The 19,893-nt window shown below is 41.1% G+C and overlaps 2 protein-coding genes across 2 annotated transcripts in view; both read right to left on the bottom strand.

The window, feature by feature from the left end:
* Window positions 1-4,883: 4,883 nt before the first annotated feature.
* On the bottom strand, window positions 4,884-9,571 carry bambia (BMP and activin membrane-bound inhibitor (Xenopus laevis) homolog a). The gene is made up of 3 exons (XM_010771812.1): window positions 9,012-9,571; window positions 7,052-7,333; window positions 4,884-5,954 (listed from the first exon to the last, which is right to left on the bottom strand). The coding sequence occupies exons 1-3, from the start codon at window positions 9,085-9,087 to the stop codon at window positions 5,536-5,538; spliced, it is 777 nt and encodes a 258-aa protein (XP_010770114.1). The 5' UTR covers window positions 9,088-9,571; the 3' UTR covers window positions 4,884-5,535.
* Window positions 9,572-14,782: 5,211 nt separating this feature from the next.
* The window catches only part of LOC104950992 (WW domain-containing adapter protein with coiled-coil-like), a 38,230-nt gene continuing 33,119 nt past the window's right edge, over window positions 14,783-19,893 (bottom strand). Inside the window, exons 6-11 of the mRNA XM_010777622.1 lie at window positions 18,956-19,078; window positions 18,590-18,741; window positions 18,290-18,414; window positions 16,154-16,346; window positions 15,940-16,067; window positions 14,783-15,850 (exon numbers count right to left, since the gene is read on the bottom strand). Coding sequence (XP_010775924.1) covers window positions 15,781-15,850; window positions 15,940-16,067; window positions 16,154-16,346; window positions 18,290-18,414; window positions 18,590-18,741; window positions 18,956-19,078 — 791 coding nt within the window. The 3' untranslated portion in view covers window positions 14,783-15,780. The remainder of the gene's footprint in view (window positions 15,851-15,939; window positions 16,068-16,153; window positions 16,347-18,289; window positions 18,415-18,589; window positions 18,742-18,955; window positions 19,079-19,893) is intronic.

Genomic DNA, 19,893 nt, shown 5'->3' with positions numbered 1-19,893 from the left:
GCGTTTCCTTCCGCCACAGATTCATGTTTATTAAGTGTTCATTATGTTACCATGGTAGCTCTTTAGTTTACAAACATCAATTCAAACCAACCATGTATTTATTGTTGTTAAAAGGTAGTTGATTGTGATGAACTGTTGGCTAACCCAGCAATTGTTCAATCATGAATTGTGCCATATAATACCATAACTAGACGCGGTGAAGTGCTGTGCATTTTTTTGACCTTGCACGTTTCAGAACTCCATATTGATTCTTACATTACATGTTTACTAAAATCATAAAAAGAAGTAATGGATTCACTCATGTTTGTTTGCTTCAAATGCTAGAATGTCTGTCTAGCTTAGTTCTTATAGTAATAGGCCAGCATCATTTCATACTAAATTGTTTTTTTGGTTGACTAATTACATTAAAAAAAAAACTTTGAAATGTCCCCATTGTGTGAGAGTTGGTATGTAAGCTAACATAAGTGGCTATGTTCTGCTTTGCCTACTAAAGAACTACAAGAGTTTTAAACATTAGTCAACCGATTTGAAAAACTAGCTTAATTAGCTATCTAGCTACAGCACATCAAATCTGCCAGCCATCACAACAAAAGAGGCTGTCGGCCTCTAAAAATGAGAATCTGTTTGTCTGCCTGGAGGCCGATGTTATATCCAGAAGCGATTAATTCTTTGAAAAAAATACATTTAAAAAAAATAGTTTGAGTTGTAAATCTTTGACTGTTCATCATTGGAAACTGCATATATCCAGTCCAAGACTAGAACGTTTGACATGTTGAGCAACAGTTTCTAAGAGGGAGGGGCCTCTAGATAAGGTTAAAGAAATGTAGAAACACAAAATTGACAATGAATATACAGAACCCCACTTCAAAAAAGCAACAGTAGCAATAGTAATCAGGCAACTTAGGTCACAGTACCAACACATACAAGACATTCTACCACTCATGTACAGTAGCTACAACATCCTTTCATGTCATCTGTGAGTGAATGAGGTTGGAGGGACAGTCTGCCTCTTACCGCAGTGAGGAAGGGGGGGGGACATTGTTCTGCCATCTGTCTTTAGTGGCCTGGTGGCCCCCAGCTGACAGATAGGGGCCAGTGAGTGCCCTTGGCTGCACAAAGAGGACAACATGAGACACCACGTCATCCATGAAGTCCCTGAGAGAGTTCACCTGTACCTGACAGCTCAGTGATGTGTGCCCTGTGTGTGTGTGATCCTCCTGGCTCCTAGACATGGATAACAAGTGTGTGCACACATTCTGTTTGTACTTTCTTGCTGGATTGGCTAAAAACCCCTCTCTTAGAAACATAACAAAACCTTTTTGCTATTTACAGACTGACATTTAGCTTCAAGAAGCCCAGTCCGTCCTGTAAACATTCCTAACATTATTATTTTTCTTTTGGGGCAGATGTATATCTAGATGTTAACAACATACTTGGGTAAATGTTTAGATGGGGGGAGGAGGTGTATGAAGACATGCACTGGAGCCGTAGTTTTATCCATTGGACGGAAATGAGTTGGCTAAATATTTAGATCATGTCTTATTTCAGCGGATGTCTGTCACCACAGAGGATGATTTGTCTCCGCAGTCATGCTGATTTGTAAATTAATTTATCCTATTTCATTTTTTTGGACTTCTGGAATGACCAGTTGTGTTTATTTTCTGGAATGTCTGTATTTGTTTGTGCTTGGGAACTGTTAAACAGCCTTCAAGTATCAGCGATGTGATTTAGACTGGGACTGCTTCACGCTGAAACAAAGCTTTTGCATGCTACCAGTATATCATATAAGGGCTCTGTCGCCATTATTGTCCATATTCATTTTGACTACTGTAACATTAATGGAGGGCAAACACTAAGTGAGTGTGTGTTCCGCCAGTGGAACAGGAGACCTGGTGGAACATGGTGGATGTGAGGACATGGAGGGAAGAAAACCAAGAAAAACATACAAGGATTTAGAAAGGCCTGTTACTACCCTGGGAGGTGTGCATCCATTACTGTGCCCAGGTGTTAACAGGTTCCATGTGTGTTTACACTTCATATATTGTTCCACATGCTGCTCCCTTCACAGTCGGTACAAGGCCTTACTGGACTATTACTGCATTATTGCAAAGGGTAGCAGGGGGGGAAACACAGAGGCAGCACCTCACATATTTAAATCCCTGCATGTTGTTAGCACTGCTTCAGGAATGTCACCCACCTGAGGAAAGAAAGAGGCCTGGAAGTGATGGTGAAGTTTTAAAAGCGGATAAAAAAAATACAGTACAGTGAGAGTTGTACATAAATCCTCTGATGGTGGGGGTCCATTGGAGTCACTTCTAAACAAATTGGGGCTCTTTTGATAGAGGCCGGTGAGCCACCTCATTAAATTTGCATGTGAATACAAACAGCTTGACCGCCTAGTGCTGCACAAAATGGCCGATGCTAATGACCACGCCGCCGCGCGACGGCTATTGTCAAGGCAGAGTTGTGACTGCTGGATGTCGGCCTGGATACAGTAGCACATTGAGGTGGTTTGTCTGTGGTGGTCTAGGTGGTGTGCATATATTTAATGCATAAGCAGCCAGACAAAGGAAAAGTGTGTCTCCTTACTTAAATATAATAAGTGGTGGAGATTTACTCCTTTACTTAAGTTAGAGAAGTATTGCCACAATGAAGAAACACTCTAGTTATACGTAAAGACCTACATTCTTTACTTAAGTTATAGTACTAAAGTAACATTTACTTACAAAAGTAAAGGAACTCACTATACAAAATGGCCCATTATTTAACAGATAATGGTTGACTTTTAAAAAAATTTTTTACTAGAAGTACTGCTGGGTGGCTTTGAAAATGTCATGAAAGTATCAAATGTTTTTAACCTATAAAAATACATGATTTATTATTTGTTGATTACATTTTGTATCAACCTGAATCTTTAAATTACCCAAATAAATGTAGAGGACTAAAAACTGCATTTGCCTCTTAGTTGTAATGAAGTGAAAGTAGGCTATTGAGGTGCAGGAAATTGAAATGTATTAGTAGTTCAGAATTGTACTAAACGTAGTTAATATACCACTGCATTAAACTTATGTCTCCTCAAAGATAAAAACAATGCTCTTAAGTCTCACATATGTTGATTTCCTAATCTTCTCGTGGCCACCTGACACCCACGGGTGAGCCAGCAAAGTGGAATCAGGCTAAAGAAAACAGCAGTCACATTAGGCAGGCCAGGCAGAGGACATTGTTATTATTACAGGGGTAATAGTCCTGGGGGAGGCCCTGAGCGTGGGCTGAGTCTCGCTAATGCAAGCTGCCGCTAAGTGGTTAGCTGTTAATAGTGTTTTCCTGTCTTCCTAATGGAAAGAAACAAGGGTCACCGCTCAGCACGGAGACACACACTCTTCACTGAAGCGGACCTCGACTTTGAACTACTTACAGGATGTCTTACTTGCGGTTGCCATGGTGATAAGGGAGACTAAAGTGTGTGAACCTTTCAACCCAACAACCCATCTTGCCCTGTGTGACGCAGGCTGTACATAACACACTGACTTTTGCAGTCCCGTCATGATTACTGTGACATTTGGGCTTCTGGAAACGTAAATATTCAGCTGGAGTTGAGAAACTCCTGACGAATGAGTGAGACAGAAACCTAACCCCAGGTGCCAAACAAACTGTCAAAATCAAGCTTTTGCCGTTCTACTTGTTGCTATTTGGATACACATTTAGTAAGAATACGGCCAGGAATTGACAGTCTCCCTTAATGGTTTGAATATGATGTTCCAGTGACTGAGGGTAGTATGAGTATGACTTGTGGAAATATAGCAATAGTAATTGCAATATCCTGCAAAAAGAGCTTTCCTGCAAGATCTTGAACAGTCCTTGAGTATATTTCACTCAAAAACCCAGAAGAAAACAAATCTATTGGCTAGGTAACACTTTGTGTATTGGGTAAACAAGCTATTTAATAACAAAAAATGACTGGTAAAGCACAAGACTGCAGTTATCTTCTAATTATCATCAAATCCCAATAAAAGAACAAAACCAGAAAATATTAGTCATTGCACTCAGGCTCAAGCCCATTGGAAATAATAAGGATCTTTGTTTGGTCACAAATATAGTTTTTAGCAAATGTTACTCAAAATAGAAAGGTGGTGGATTTCTCAGGGACTATTTTCAGCTGCGGATTGATACAAGTCTTACTAATGTCTCTGACAGCAGGAGGCTGTAGTGTGGCTCACTGAGGTGTTTTACTGGGGGGGGGCGGGGGTTCCGCTTTAATAGACACCAAAATCTTGTTGGTTGTATTTTTTTATGAATTCTATTTTTGGACAAGAAAAATATAGACCACCAGCCATGTTTTAAAAAAGCAAAATAATATTAAAAGTCTGCTGAACACAGGGGGGACAGTGTTTAGACTGACATCCGTAAATGGGGTCTTCAGAGGTATTAGAGGTAAATGATAATAAATAGCCCACGACTCCAGGAATACATTTAACGTGAGGGGGGGGGAGGAAGAAAGTTAAAACGTGACTGCTTTGGAGAGGGTTCAAGCAACGTGACAGACCTGTAGCAGCTCACTGTATAACAAGCCACAAAACACACACCACACACACACACACACACCACACACACACACAACCCACACACACACACACACACACCACACACACACACACACACACACACACACACACACAACACACACACACACACACACCACCACAACACACAACACACAACACACACACACACAACACACACACACACACACACACACACACACACACACACACACACACACACACACACACACACCTCTCTGTACCTCTTATTATTTGTTATCAGATTGATCTAATCTTTCACTGTTTTAAATATGAAGTAAAAACACAAGAATGAATCGTGAATTAAATAAAAAGTCATTTTAATGGAAGGTTTTCTTTCACACTCACAATCAAGCTTATAGTCTGATCACAGAGAGAGATGTTGGACATTCACCCAGAGCAAGACACACACCGGTCAGTTTTATCAGACAAAAATATATATAATATTTAAAATCTTTACAATAAGCTTGAATCATGAAATGTACACAGAGGAGTGTGCACACCTACAGTCAAACACTGAATTTGTTTTACTCCTCAGACAAGTTGTTTTTTTGTACCCTGGTGTCAGTGTAAAATTCTTGTTTTAAGCAACGACAACTTTTTTTTTTTTTTTTTTTACAAATGTGCAAATAAGACAGATTTGGAATCCTTCAGCGCTCAGTGTTAAAGTCCAGGATCCTCAGGAGCAGTGACGGAGCGCTCACTCCACCTCAGTTCTGCCCTCTCAAGTTTTTAAATACAGCTCCTCGTTGCTTCGCCTTTTCATTTTCAAGTAAAGTGCTCCTCTAGCAAAAACCACACGGCATGAGATCAGTCTCGTATTTTTTCGCCACTGGTTTAAAAAGAACTGAACCCAACAGCCCGATGGACGAAAACATGGGAATGTCTTTTTAAAAAGAAGAAAGCCAACGTTAGAGAAGGCTGTTTGTGTCAATGTCAGAGTTCCCGGCAAGAATCATACAAACTCCAGCTTCCCGTGGCCGCTGTACATCCCCCAGTGCACCAGAGACAGAATCTTGTCGTTGCCCAGGTCGGCCTGCCTCATCTTGTCGCAGGTCAGGCAGCAGTTCTCGTGTCCCGTGACGGGCACCATGCACTCCAGGTCCAGCTTCGCCACGTGGCCCTTCTTGGTGTGGTGGCCGTGGAAGCTGTAGTGGAGGCGCGACAGCATCTGTTGCCGCTGGTCCTGAAGTCGTTTGTTCTCGCTGCGCAGCATTCGCAACGCCAGCATGATGAGCAGCACCAGGATGAGGCCGCCGGCGATGGGGACCGCGATCACCGCCGCCCGGAACCACACCTCCTTGGCCGAGGCTAGTTCCTGAACCCGGGTCACTAGGTTCCTGTTGTTGGTGTCCGGCTGGTAGCGGCTATGATCTGAAAAATAAAGATAACCAACTGTTTAACTCACATGTTTCCACTGCTATTATATACTCTTATGTGCCTTCAAAGTTTGAATATATGAATGGAGTTGCAGTTTAATGATCATATGATTCCAGCTGAGCTTAAAGTGTTCACACTCTTTTTCCCATGGTTAAGAAAAAAAAGATATTGAGAAACCTTGACATCATTAACTTGAGCGTAATGTGAGTTTTAAGTTGAAATGAATTTAAATGTTAAGCTGCACTGATAAATATGCAGTTTTTTTCACCATTCTCTGCTTTGACCTGTCTGTATAATTGTTAGAGTGATAGAGACTATGTCATGTTTTAAGTGTGTGTAGAAGTATGCACTGCAAATTGAAATGAGGTAAAAGCTCAATCTGGCAGAAATCATCTCTTCATTTACTCAGATTAAAGACATACTAAAAATAAGCTCTTCTCTCCAGGTATTCCAGTAACCACATAGAGAAAATAAGACGGACAAACAAGAGCGGGAGAGTGAGAAAGCGCAGAAATGAGTCACCCTGTCCAGAATCAGAGCCAATAATTAATTTGAGCTAATAAACTCTAGTGTGCTCTGGTCAGAGTCCCAATAAAACGTCCCCTCCTGTCTCTGTGCATCTCTCCATAACTCTGTGAGCCAGTGCCCAACATGCAGGCTTGTCAGGGGATATTCACTCTAAGGCACATTCCTACTCGGTGGGAAAATTACATGGTGCACACATCATAAAAAAAGGAATATATCTGATCTCTTTCCAAGTGCTTAAGGTAAACTGGCGGCTCCTTGGCTTCCCAGGCACAGAGCTGGATCCTATTAAAAGTCAAATTGAAGTTCTATAAAGCTCGGAAGGGGTGGAGGGGCAAGGGTGGCCTGCATGTCCATAAACAGCAGAGTGTTTGAAGAACCCTACAGCTAAACGTATTACTTCTGGAACAGGAAAGAGTCAAATATTGAATATTTGCTAAGGAGGAATCGTAAAAAATCCCCCCAAAGAGTGCAATCATTTTTAAAGCAGTTTTAAGAGAATTTCATTGAAAAAGCAAACATCCTGACAGAAAGGGATTGAGCTGTACGAGGGTTTCGTCTTTTACCTGTCGAGTCCCTGGTGTGCGCCAGGTCGTGAAGGCCTCTGTAGTTGCACATGTCGTCGTGGCAACACTCCAACGTCGAGGCCCCGCTCAGGATGTCCACGGCCCTGGAGCTGCTGCTGCAGATGTCCGCAGAGTTGACGATGGGGTCTAAACACCCATGGGTGAGCGGGGAGTTTATATTGAGCGGGTCCAGGACCTTGGTGAAGCAGGCGTTCAGTTCTGACTTGCACATGTATCCCGTGGCAACGCAGTGCGGCGCATCACAGTAACACCTTATTTCTCCTGGAAAAGAAAAAGGGTCAGGGTTAGAAGAGCTTTTCTGACAATAACATGGCTTGTGTTTGTCAGGGTTCAGGAAGTCACCAATACCAGGATGTTGATTTAAATGGTATTATTATTATTAGTATGTCATTTTGTATGAAAATATATTCCACATCTGCTTTTCCTATGGTTTAAGGACTTAATCCCATCATAGGCAGTCTGTGGTCTCCTATACTTTTATCTTGAAAGTGTGTTTGCTCGCAAAGTGTGTGCTATGCGGGGCAATAAACAGCCAGGTAACTTTTTGAAAGACCTCAGGGGAATATTCCACTTTTTGCATCAATTCAGCAGCTTCATTTCAAGAGCTTCTCGTGCAAAATGGCCCTTTTTGTCTGTATTATAAAACAGGAACCGTGTAGCTTATAATTAGTGGTTTGTTTGCCAAAGTCAATTTCTTTCAACCCAAATGGAAACTTGTAAAGAGGGAGGAGGGGGCCGGAGTCTCCTCTCCCCCCCCGTTTGCACGCAAAGCTTCACTTGTGGTCAGGACTGCCTGGGGGGGCAGGGTGCACCGAGGTCCCATCTAAAGAGCTTCCAGCAACCTTATCATTACGGCTGCCTGCTTCTACACGGGCCCACTCATTACTGGAGCCGTGGCTTCTCCTTGAAATCTTTAAAAATAACAAATGGATCTGCCCTTAAAAAAAAAAAACATGACTAAGATTATTATAAACTTCTGTTGATGAGCTGTGATGTCCTCTAGTGATATTTTAAAGGATAATGATTAATGTATAAACCTTTGAACACATATTGTAGGAGCTGTTTTAATGTGTGGAATTATAACAATACAACAAAAGTATTGCCTTTGGTTTTCATGTGCTACATTAAAGAATTAGGCTAAAATTACATCAGCCAGATGATGAAAGTTTCAGAAAGTGTTCCTCTCTGTGGTGGAGCCTCTGAATGCAGGAGCACATTCATCAGATCAGTGTTTTCCCTGTGAATGATTGGAGCAGCAGGGCCCGGGCAGGTCATTTGGAGAATATTTCATTAGAAAGGAGAGGCCCCTTTGTGGGATAAGGGAGGGGGGGGCTGCCTGTTAGCCCTGCTCAGTCCTCTATGAATGGCAGCTTCAAAACTGAGTTAAACATGGAGTTATCCAAGTGAAACACAACAGGCAAAGACAGAATATGAGTGTTATCTGCAAATAATAACTGTTGCCATTTAATAACACTGTTATCATTTGGAATATAAAGTTGGGAATTATATCTGGGAAAAAATGCAGGGCTATTTTCTTTAAACAAGTCAATAATTGTAAGTCATTTAGTTGTTTACGATGCAGTTATTACAGGATTTGATCCAATAATAGTCATGTGTAATGTACATTGGCATAAAACAGGCCCTAAAATATGTAAATCAAGTTTGTTTTCAATGATTACAAGTAGAGTTATCTCAACTCTCCTCCGGGACGTTGCTTTATTCCAGTGTTTTCTGAAATAGGTTATACGGGCAAAAAGCAACATTGTTTTCTTGCTAAGAAGGGACATTTTGAGTAAACGAAGCACGACTTTAAAACAAGTTTAAGAGTCAAGTCCGGCCGTTTAGTGAGGTGTAAACTCAGTCCTGGTTTATCACTGTAAAATATTATAGTTTTAATAAGCGAATGAACATGCCCTGTCACCCAGAACAAAGTATATACCTTTAGTAAGAAGAACAGCCATGGCACAAAGTTCCAGTTGTAGCCAAAGGGAAATGAAAGTGGACTGGCGATCCATTTACAGCAAGTTACTGCGCTAAAGTCCTCGTATATCCAGTAGCAGCGGCTTGAGTCCGCTGAGCGAAGAGCTGGACGACAAAAATATTTACATGAAGCTACGGCCAAACATGAGTCATTCCCGTGCTGAAACACGACTGCTCACAATCCTTACAGATACAAAAGTATCAAAAAAACACTCCAAAATGTTTCTTCTCCCGCATGGAGACAGAAAAAGTATGTTTTTAAAAGCGGTCCGACATTACTGGAGGACCCAAAACACAACGTCTTCTTCTTCAAGCCGAAAGGACAAAAAGGGAAATATCCTCCGGGAAAGTGAGTTAAATGGGATGTAAAGTTGTCACCGCTGGTCCTCCTTTGCCTCTGTATTCGGCCGGTCAAGGAGAGGCATCACTTTTGTATTCCTGGACGGAGAAATGTTCGAAAAAGACGGAGAACACCGCTGTACCAAAGACTGCACACAGACTCCGGACACACAAGATTTAGCAGGAGAAATAGTTGTGGTCTGTCAGAGCTCCGCCCTCTGCAAGCTGATTGGCCAAACCACCGAGAGAGAAATCAGTTAGGATCTTAGGATGCATAATGACTCTATTTCCGGTAATCATTTTCAAAATAAGGCAAGGGAAGTGTATTCTATAACCTAGCAACAAAGTGATTACAATTAGGGAAAAAACACATTATTTAAATAACAATATTGAAGGTCAAACATCATACATTTAATTGACAATAAATGCACAAAATATGATACATTAACAATATACATTAATAATGTAGCCCGACCTCATGAAGTGGGCTTTACAAATGGTATGTTTCGTCAAAAAACTAAATAATAAATCCCTGCTGCACTATCACTTACTCAACTGTTATGTAGGTCCAATTTAAAAGATTTATATTTTTCCCCTTGTTTTATTTTCTTAGACCATTTCACCCTTTTTCCGGTTCTATTTTCTCTGTCCCTCTCTCGCTTGATGACCCAGGTCAAGCCATTCATCATCATTCATTTCCATAACACCATATTCCATATGTCATTTATAAATTCCATTGATTGGGGCAGCATGAAGTTGCCATTAACAACATCGCCGGAAAATGTTGCTTTGTTACATTGATCACCATTTAAACATTGAAATATACTTATGTCAACTCCTGCACAGTGCCATAACAAAGCCTTTGATTTACATCCTTCAGTGTTGCATGTGTAATCATTACGTAACAAATATGATCCTCAACACAAACAAATCTACCTTCCCTTATCCTGTTAGCCTATATGTAACTTAGTTCATTTATATAGGAATAAATAAAAAATGCAAGGCTTTTATAAATACGTGTTAGCAGGATTATGCAACCAAAAGCGATATAAAGAGTAAAATAGTTCCCAAAAATGCAGATTATTCTCTAGAAATGGAAGGTTAAGATTCCTTCAATGATTCAATGACATAGCAACATCATTATATACCATATGTAGTGTGTCATCCCAGGTTCCATGCATTTAAATTAATATTATATGTAAATGTTGTGCAAGTGAACCCTGGTCGGTCTGCAGCAGTACCTGCAGTGTCATCGAGCCGGCAGCCAGAGTGACGCCGCGCTGAGCCGCTTCCCTTCAGGCTACAGACTGCTGCTGCTGCCGGGAGGAGAGCCGGACAGCCGTTTACACAAATTAGCAATCCAAAAAGGCACATGGCGCCACCGAGACGAAACACACACACACACACACACACACACACACACACACACACACACACACACACACACACACACACACACACACACACACACACACACACACACACACACAGAGCGAGCGAGCACTAGACACGATTTTCATTTTAAAATCGGCATGCAAAACACACGTGCCCGATCAGGTCAATGGTTAAAAAGTCAATACTCTTTATAGCTTTAATGCATGTTTATATATAGATTAGCTTTGATACATTTTTGAGAGTTTCAATTTGAGTTGTGTTATATCAAACGATACGACGAACAAATTATAACTTAAAGAATTTAAATAATCTTAAAATGAATATGATATCATCAGGGAAGAAATAAAGCATAGCAGGCCTTGGTTGTGTGCAATAGACAACAGGATGAGGATACCGCTTTAGGGAACATAGGCCTACTCACTGCAATTACCGTAATTATCTGCAATTACACAGAGGCGCCAGTCCACGACTACAGCTTTTATCTTTACTGAGAGTTGCATAACAAGGGAGGAAGTCAGCAGAAATACACGTTTTATTCTCCCAGAGTTAACCAGTTTCTGTGATACTGGGTGCAATTATTTTTCATATAGGCATGGGAGCCCCTATGGCAAAATATGCGGTTGTCTATGACTGTGCCTCCTAATATAAATGAATTAAAATATACAATTAGGAGATTTATTTCACAATGTTTGGAGTTCATTTAGTTTAATAGGATCAGAAAGGCCCTTTTTTAGTAGATTGTTCAGCCTCTTTAATGCTGCAATAACTTGTGTTGGATAGTTAAACATCACCATCTGTTGGTCATAACTGGTATGAGGCTTTTATTTTTAAAATATGGCCTCATCACAGGCACTTAAGACATTGTAGTATTGCCCATATTAAAAGTGTCCTGATTTAGAATATAAAAAGGAATGTTCAAACTCTGTGAAGCAGGGACAAAGTCATCCTGACTTATGTTTGACCTTCCCTGCTTGGTAAATCCACTCATCTCTAACAAACACCTTCGTTTTTTTAATCCAGGCTTTACCGAAATATATTTTCCGATAAATAACTTGCATGACATCACTACTATGACATCATAAGGGCTGTTTTCATAGACCTGTGAACGCTCCCTCTAAAGACACAGAGGTCATCATGCAACTGTTTTCACAAGCTCAGAGCTCTTTGTGACAGGTAAAACCAACGTGTTGTACCATTCTTTTATGTGACTAAATTAAGAATACATATGAAATCTTAATGAAAACCTAGCCTTGTTTTGTCAAGACTTCCAACTTCCAGACTGGGAAACGCTGTTTAAGAAAACAAAACTGTGTGTCTTTACATGCTGAGAGGATGAGCGTCGACAAGCCTTCATCATGAGGGGGTTTCATGTAAGTGGCCTTTTAGGGAGATTACACCCCACAGGCTGTCTGCTTTCACACATTAGGAGACACTGTAGGTGTGACCTGCTACAGAATGTATGGGCTTTGCTTAACAAAAGCCCCCCTACTGCTAGGCCAACGATGGCTGGGTTGCTGCTGAGTTAACGGGGGTGTGGAGGTCAAGTCTACCATAGTAGATGACTCAAAAACTGGATTTAAACTTGAAATAGAAGTCTCTAAAACCACTTTTCTCATGAGTCCTAACCCGACAAAATGACCTGCTCTAAATATTCCCACTTTGAAGATCAAAACTCCCTCTATGATCCACGAGGACACACACCCAGGTAGACACACTTCCTCCGACACCTCCTGGCTTCCTCCTCTCTCTTTGATGTGAGCCATATCAAGGTTTCTGAAGAATCAGAGACAGGCAGACTGTCTCCATCCTTCATGATCCATTTTATTCTCCTCCAGATAATGGAGCGCAGCATCAGAGTCAGAGGTCCAGCAGCAGTTATGTGGATCCATACTGGAGATGTGCCGGGAGCAGCTTTGATGTTACAGATTGGGTTACAGGCTCAGCATTCACATGCACTCATGCTGACTTTATCTAGAGTGCTCGCATGCAGGAAACTGACAGCGTCCACCTTTGTTTTTATGTTGGGAATTAATTCAGTAGCACTCTGTCCTCTTATCCACATTCAGAGATGACTGTGTAGATAAACTGCGTTTGAGCACGAAGAGTGATGCCTCCTTAGTGCATGACAATATGGGGGATTATGAAGAAATAATACAGTTCTGCAGGAAGTAGAAGCAGTTTTTGATACTTTGAGAACACATGAAAACTACTGATTAGAAAAGGTAAAATTGTTATGACCGATGTGTGTACAGTGCAAACCCAAACAACACGGTTAAATGTCTGTTGTTCTACTGATGCAGAGAGCAAAAAAGGGGAACAATAAGAAAATATCTCTACTTCTACTACTCTCCCTACATATATCAGGTGTTTCATTCAACATAATCAAAACAGCCACATATAAAATGTAGTCATAGTAAAATGAAGTATCTCAATACAAGAGGTCAAGATTAATGTAAGGTGGTTTTACTTTTTATACAAACAAATACATTAGAAAAAGTGGCAAAAAACCCTCTTATATTCACATGTAAGTACCTTTTTCCAAACTTCTCCTCATCCATTTAAAGCCCATGCATGGAGCTGAAAATATGGAATATTGTATTTCCTTAAAACATTGTTTTGTGGTCTACAGACAAAAGATCTGACCATGGAGGGGACCTTGTGTAAGATTTTCTTGATGGAACCTATTATTGGAGAGACACCGCCCTCTGTAGGAACTTCATGGTATAACATTTGTATGTGCAACAGTTATTCTCAAGTCTATCCACACAGCATTGAGTAAGATTTTGAATTGATTCATTTGAATTGAATAAATAAGCTATATTACTTTAAATAAATATTTTTGTTGGCTAGTGTGTCTTCACAGTTATATTAAACTTTAATATTAAAATATGACATTTATACAAGAAAGAATCATCAATTCACTGGATCAGTACTTTCCCCATTGTCTAGCTCTGACATCAAACCATGACATATTAAATAATCATGTAAAAAAAGGTTTGAGTTAATATGGTGTAATGGGAAATGTATACATAAATAATACATAATGATGTATGTTAATAATATCCTCAGTCCAAAAGTCAGGTTCACTGCTTATTACTTGTGTTTCAAATTAAACATTTATTAAGTATGGATAAATGCATTGATTTTTGCAGATTTAAACCAAAGTAATCTTACTACTATTGAGTGTTGTCGTAGAGTTTGCTATCGCTGTTGTCTGAATTAGAATGTAAATTAAATCCGATGTGTTACAAATAACCAGCCTACTTTTCTTCAACATCAAGAAGCCTTTAGTAAAGCTACTTAAGTCCACCTGTAGATATTCTGAGGCTAGAGGAGTCATGTCCACTACGTTGGCATGTTATTTAAATAACACTGAAACACCAGCAGAGGGCAGTAGAGTCTAAAGGTTAAATTGTTCATGTAAATTATAGCAAATGGTTCGTTTTCCCTTAAGTTTCCCTTTTTTAATTTAATATTTTACTTAATCCTTAGAGTAGTAGTTACTTAGGTCACCTTTAAACAAACAGTGTGTCATCTTTGACTATGCCTACTTCAAACGATCCACAACACATAAGTGTCAAAGAGCCAAAGACAATAAATTGAAGCTACAGGTACCATCAAAAACCCAAGAACAACATGGCCCCAGAGAGGCATATTTTATTTCATTTGTCAATATATTTCAGGAAACAATATACAAAGCAATGACGTGGTCACAGTTACTGAATGTGTTGCAGTTCAGTTATAGACCCAATAGATAGTATGGTGGAAATGAAACAGCTGAGAACCCTGCTCTTCAACAGTGGGGAACAAACAAGAGCGGGATGGGACGTGCTAGAAAAAAACCAACCGTGTGCATGACATGCTTGTTGAAGATCTGTTCCTGTTGGGTGAAATAAAGTGTGGGTGTTGCAGGTAAACGAGGCTGTGACACTTAAGACTTTCAACAAGGCACTAGCGTAAGAACCAAACCTAAAACTCCAATAAAATAACCAGTGCTCGCTTTAGTTGAACATCTTTATTACAATACATACATTTCACATTTGACCGTGTGCCCTCTTGCTGCCCTGCTCTGACACAAGAGGTGATCCACATACATCCGCCTTGAACCCCACACTGCTGGAGGACCACTCCTTATATGGGTGCAAATCAAAGTGTGTGGATATCGTTGTTATTTATAAATAAAACCTCTGCTGGTTAGCGACTGTACAAAGGAATGAACCAGTGGTACCCGCCTCTTCGTAGAATATGAGATGGGGGGGGGGGGGGGGAATGGTCCAAGAGCAGCACGCCGTCACATCTCAATTTAAATCACTCATTCCACCACACCACCAGGCACTGTTTTTTTAATTCTCAGATTGGGACATGCAGAGCCACCAGAAGCTGCGATGAGATCAGTGAACCGTTTTTCAGCAAAGACCAAAGAGAGGGGACGTCCATGGCGCCTGAGTACAGCTTATATTTCACAGGAAGAGAATTTAGAGATATTTAAACGACATTGACACCAGTGCTAGACTTGTGTGTATATTAATGGCTTCCTCCTCCACATGCTTAATGGTTCAATGATCTATGACCAAATGAAGCTTTTTAAAGTCTGCGTTAAAATGAAGGAGAGACTAGCTAATGAATGTAGCCGCCTAGCCGTTGATTAGTTTCGATGTCAAAAGCTTTAATAGGCATGGCTTTCCATGGCATTCAATCTACAAAACGTATGTACAACATAGATAATCACATCTACAAGAAATCTACATTTCCCCCCCTGCCGTGGGCTTGTTTTATTTTTTACAGAATCGAGTCTTGTAAAGCAGCCCCCCCCTCCGACAGCTCGTCAGGTTTCACTCTTGGTTCTCCAGCCCGACGGTCCAAACTGCAGCTCCTGTGTTTAAGACTGGGCTCCAGAGGAAGTGACCGGCTGCTCGCCCTCCAGCTTCCAACTATGTGCAATGGGTCTTCCCCCTTTTTCTCCCACAACCCCCCTGCTTCAACTGCAGAAGTCTTCAGACCATGAAAGAATTCTGATTCTTCAACTTTTCTAGTTCTTTGATTTGCTGTCTCAGAAACAGTATCCTGTGGGGAAAGACGGAGAGGACAGTGATTATTTGTTCTACCATAAATGCCAACAGGTGCTTTCTTAGAGAATACAAATTCCTCCTCACCTCTGCTCACGCAATGTCGCTTGTATTTCACAGACTCTGACCAAGGAGCGCAGGTTTTTGAGCTCGGTGCAGTTCTCCGACATGCAGATGCTCCCCATGGTGTGCGCCTCTTCACGTAGTCTCGATGCCTTTAAGGGTCATACAGGAACATTAGTTTAATAAATGGGTGTTGCTGCTAAAAAGATAACAAGTTGGACAGTTAAGAGGTACAGACCTGTTTCTCCGCGTGCTCGGCAGGCCAGCCCTGCACGTGCTTGATAAGATTCTCGTTGAAATGAGCGGCGAGGGAGGGGGTGAAGGAGGTCCGGGCTGCTGAGGCGGAGGGGGGAGCGGAGGCAGAGTTGGGGGCGTGGCTGCTGGAGGAGGAGGAGACGTGGTTGGGACCCGGGGAGGGGCTCCTATGACTGCTGCAACAAACACGGGTTGAAGGAGCATGTCAGTGTTGAGACATAATGTCTAAGGAGAAATGGACCTTTCACAAAAAGGACCAATCAAATTGTTCTCAGCAGCAATATTAAAAACACAACTTCCCTCGAGTCTCAATATAGCTGATCACCAAATATAGGTCTTAGCTAACAACAACAACTTCAGGAAGATTACTATTTGATCACGGCTCTTAACCTGTTAAGCCCCGAGCCTGTTTTTCAGGCCTCAGGCTCGAAAATGACATGCCCAGAACAAATGACTATATCTTCACTTCTTCAGAATCAATATAGATGTTTTTATTTTAAAGTAAATTCAGATTGAACATAGTAAAAAAAAATGTAGATTATAGTTCCCGTCTAAAAAAAAAAAACATTACTTATAGTGAAAACCACCCTTGAATGATGGGATAGTAGACTAAAAGCTTTAGGAATCTAAACTATAACATATAATAAGTCCCCTGTATCAAGAGTGATGCAAAACAAACCTTTTTAGAGAGCTTTAGAAAAAGTAGGTCCAGGCGGACTCACCTCTGCCGTATTTGCCGTATCTCTGGAACCCATTGGTCGATTTGGGTGATTGACACCACTTTGTAACCGTTAGAGCCAATAGAATCGAGGGGAAGTTCCTAAATCCATCTAAACATTACCATTGGTGAGTTAGAATGATGCGCTCGCAGCATGCCCCAAACCGGAAGCTCCGTTACACTCTATATGAAAAATACGTTTATGGCCATAAATGGACACAGAGCCATTGGATTAACCTTCAGCAGCGTTTTAATGCCCTTGAACACAACTTGTGATCGGAAAACAGCAAAGGTAAGACGTATTTGCCGTTTTGGCCCCGTAAAGTGAAGTTGAATGTTGTCTTTGCTGACTGCTAGTTCGGTGAGGTCGCACAGTGATGATACTTATACCAATGGAATCTGTGGAATCTCAGCTTTCATATGATATCTAGTGCAGATAGCATGAGGTATAAAGTATCGCTACCGTGAGTTATGTGCTAAAAGTGTGTTAGTATTTCTTCGCTTAGTGCTGATTCAGACCGTTGGTGTTAGACTTGTGTTTTGTTTAGGTAAAAATTGTTAATATCGTCTGATAGCTGAGTTTCTTCCCGTTAAGTGGGTATGACATATTAATAGGTTGTTAAATGTTAAGAAGCCCTGAGACACAGTTTCGTGCAATATTGTTGCGGGGGCAATCGGGCTTAACAGGTTTTTGATGCAGCAGCTCGGCTTCATTCGTTTCATGTGAACATTTACTAGAGTTTCAGATGAGAAAAAGGAATTTAGATGGTAGAAAACCAGGAGTGTGCTACGCGTTGGAAAGACAAACAAACAACATAATACAAAATGAAAAGTAGTAACTTAGACCTTGTATTTACTTGCTAGAACACATAGCAAGATTTGGGTCTATCTCAGTTCCTCACTGGTGAAACTTCCGAGCAAATGACTGAATTTGAAACAAGAAGGAACACTAAGGCTGATCAAATATTTTTACAAACAGCTGTGTCTTCACCTGCCAACAATATATTCACAGAGGAACAGAAGCATTAGGGAGCTTCCTCCCCTTTTTGGAAATCGTTTCACAAAGCAATGAATGACTTCAATGAGAGACTTCTGAATGAAGCAGCTACATTGTTCCATCAATGAACAGCAGGTGGTGCCACAACATTACACAACGAGGATAATCTAAAGGCAGGAAAACCATTTTTTATGTGGTGGTCCAAACTTTGATATGAATGGGTTCTCCAAAACATTGGGAGATGAGGTATTTCCACTTCTTTCTTGGCCAAATGTGAGTATATGGACTTAGCAACAGCTGCCACCCCAGGAGCCTGGTATAATAATGACAAAAGTTAAGCAAACGGCTCTAGAATTCCCTTCTCATGCTACTTATTCTTCTGAACCTAGTGCTCTTGCACGTACCCCTGGCGCTGCAGGTTGCGGGGGGAGGCCGTGGAGACATCGTGACTGTGCTGCTTCTCGCTGGAGAGGGTCTGTTGGGAGGAGGGCTGGGGATGAGAGGACTGCTTCCCTGATGTCGTACTCGCCTAAACACAAGTTAGAAACAACACATCAATCCAGATCCTCTCCAAAATACACAGTATACATATACATGTATACTTCAAAGTGTAGTTTGATATATCTCTATAAAAACGTCTTAAATTTCAACCAGCTGGCCTATCTCCCCACTGTATTTAAACACACTGAATGTTTGTGTCTTACTTTTGAATGTGAGATGGCGGGCTGCGTGTTGTGGAGGGGTTTGTTGTGACCGGCGTTGCTCTGTGGCGTGCTGATCCTCGGAGAAACATAAGACCTGGGCGATGAGGCGTCCGATGTTAACGACATGGGGGACTGGTTCGATTGCTGAGCTGCTGGACGTACGCAGAGAAAAAGCAAAACAGCATAAGGGTTTCAGTCAATCTTCTCGAATTACAGCCGGCAAGAAAACCACTATGAGGAGGTACATGATCGGGGAAATCTTAAAGACAATCATGCAAGTCAGGTTCGCTGATGCCATTATCAAAACTTTAAGTTTATCAGCAGTAATTATTGGAATAGACAAGCTTCTGTGTGAGTTGTGCTTACCTTGGTTGGAGAGCTGAGCAGCTTGAGAGAGGATAGTAGTGATATTGAAAGCTGATGGTCCAGCAGTGAGGATCTTATGGAGCATCGACTGTAGTGAAGCCTGTGTGACAGCAGCTGTGAGAACTGGAGAGGTAAAGAGACACACTGTTAGTCCCTGCACTGATTTATAAAGTCCTGCTACACAGTCAAATACAGTAATGTGTCCAAATGGAACATGCACTAGGTCCACAGTGCTGAAAAGGATTGATCAGCCAGCGATTGTTATTGGTCGATATTCTGTATTGTGGAAGGGTAAATTAGGTTATGTGTTCAAATGTAATCTTGTAAAAAGTATTTGTTGAGAAACTTGAATAAACAACGAATGGCTCACCAACAATTGAAGTCCAATAATGATCTAGGCATTTTCTAGGTATGAATAGGTTTTGTTTATTATTATTATGCAAGGACTTTATTCTGACTGGACAGGAAGAATAGAAATGAGCAACTTCGGCAAAAACAAACCCTGTTCTATTCATACATTTAATTAAGCGGGCGCATGTAAGAACCTGGAACAGGAACACGAGGAGAAGAAGCAATAAATAAACGGCAATTAACAAAAGCTTAGTCAAAGAACAAAATGAGTCTGAGTCCTTTCAGACAACCAACTTCTGAGAAGCGTATGATGGCGTCATCTTCGCTGATGGGATGAGCGTACAAAAACCACCGAGGAAAAAAACACAGCCAGTCCGGATGCATGATGTGCCCCCTACAATGTCAGCCAAGGTTTTCTCTCAGTTTTGGCACAACATGGACTCTAAGAATAGTCATTCATAGTGTACTCAACTAAAGTGCTTGTGGGATGATCAATGGGTATCTTAAATCCAACTGGGATAGAGGGGACTGCTTCCGACCCTAATTTACTACAGTAGACTAAAAAAGTAAAGTGGGAATACTATTTT

This window comes from Notothenia coriiceps, unplaced genomic scaffold (assembly GCF_000735185.1).
Source record: "Notothenia coriiceps isolate Sejong01 unplaced genomic scaffold, NC01 NC01_scaffold00000339, whole genome shotgun sequence".
NCBI lineage: Eukaryota > Metazoa > Chordata > Actinopteri > Perciformes > Nototheniidae > Notothenia > Notothenia coriiceps.
Note: the sequence above shows the minus strand (reverse complement) of the source record. Positions and strands in the feature narration are given on the sequence as shown.

Bases quoted from the DNA above. Each gene is read 5' to 3' on its own strand.
- bambia (XM_010771812.1), bottom strand. From the start codon at position 9,087: ATGGATCGCCAGTCCACTTTCATTTCCCTTTGGCTACAACTGGAACTT. The intron at 7,334-9,011 runs GTATATACTTTG...TTTCTTTTCCAG, and splicing joins GGCTGTTCTTCTTACTAAAG to GAGAAATAAGGTGTTACTGT. The intron at 5,955-7,051 runs GTAAAAGACGAA...TTTATTTTTCAG, and splicing joins GCACACCAGGGACTCGACAG to ATCATAGCCGCTACCAGCCG.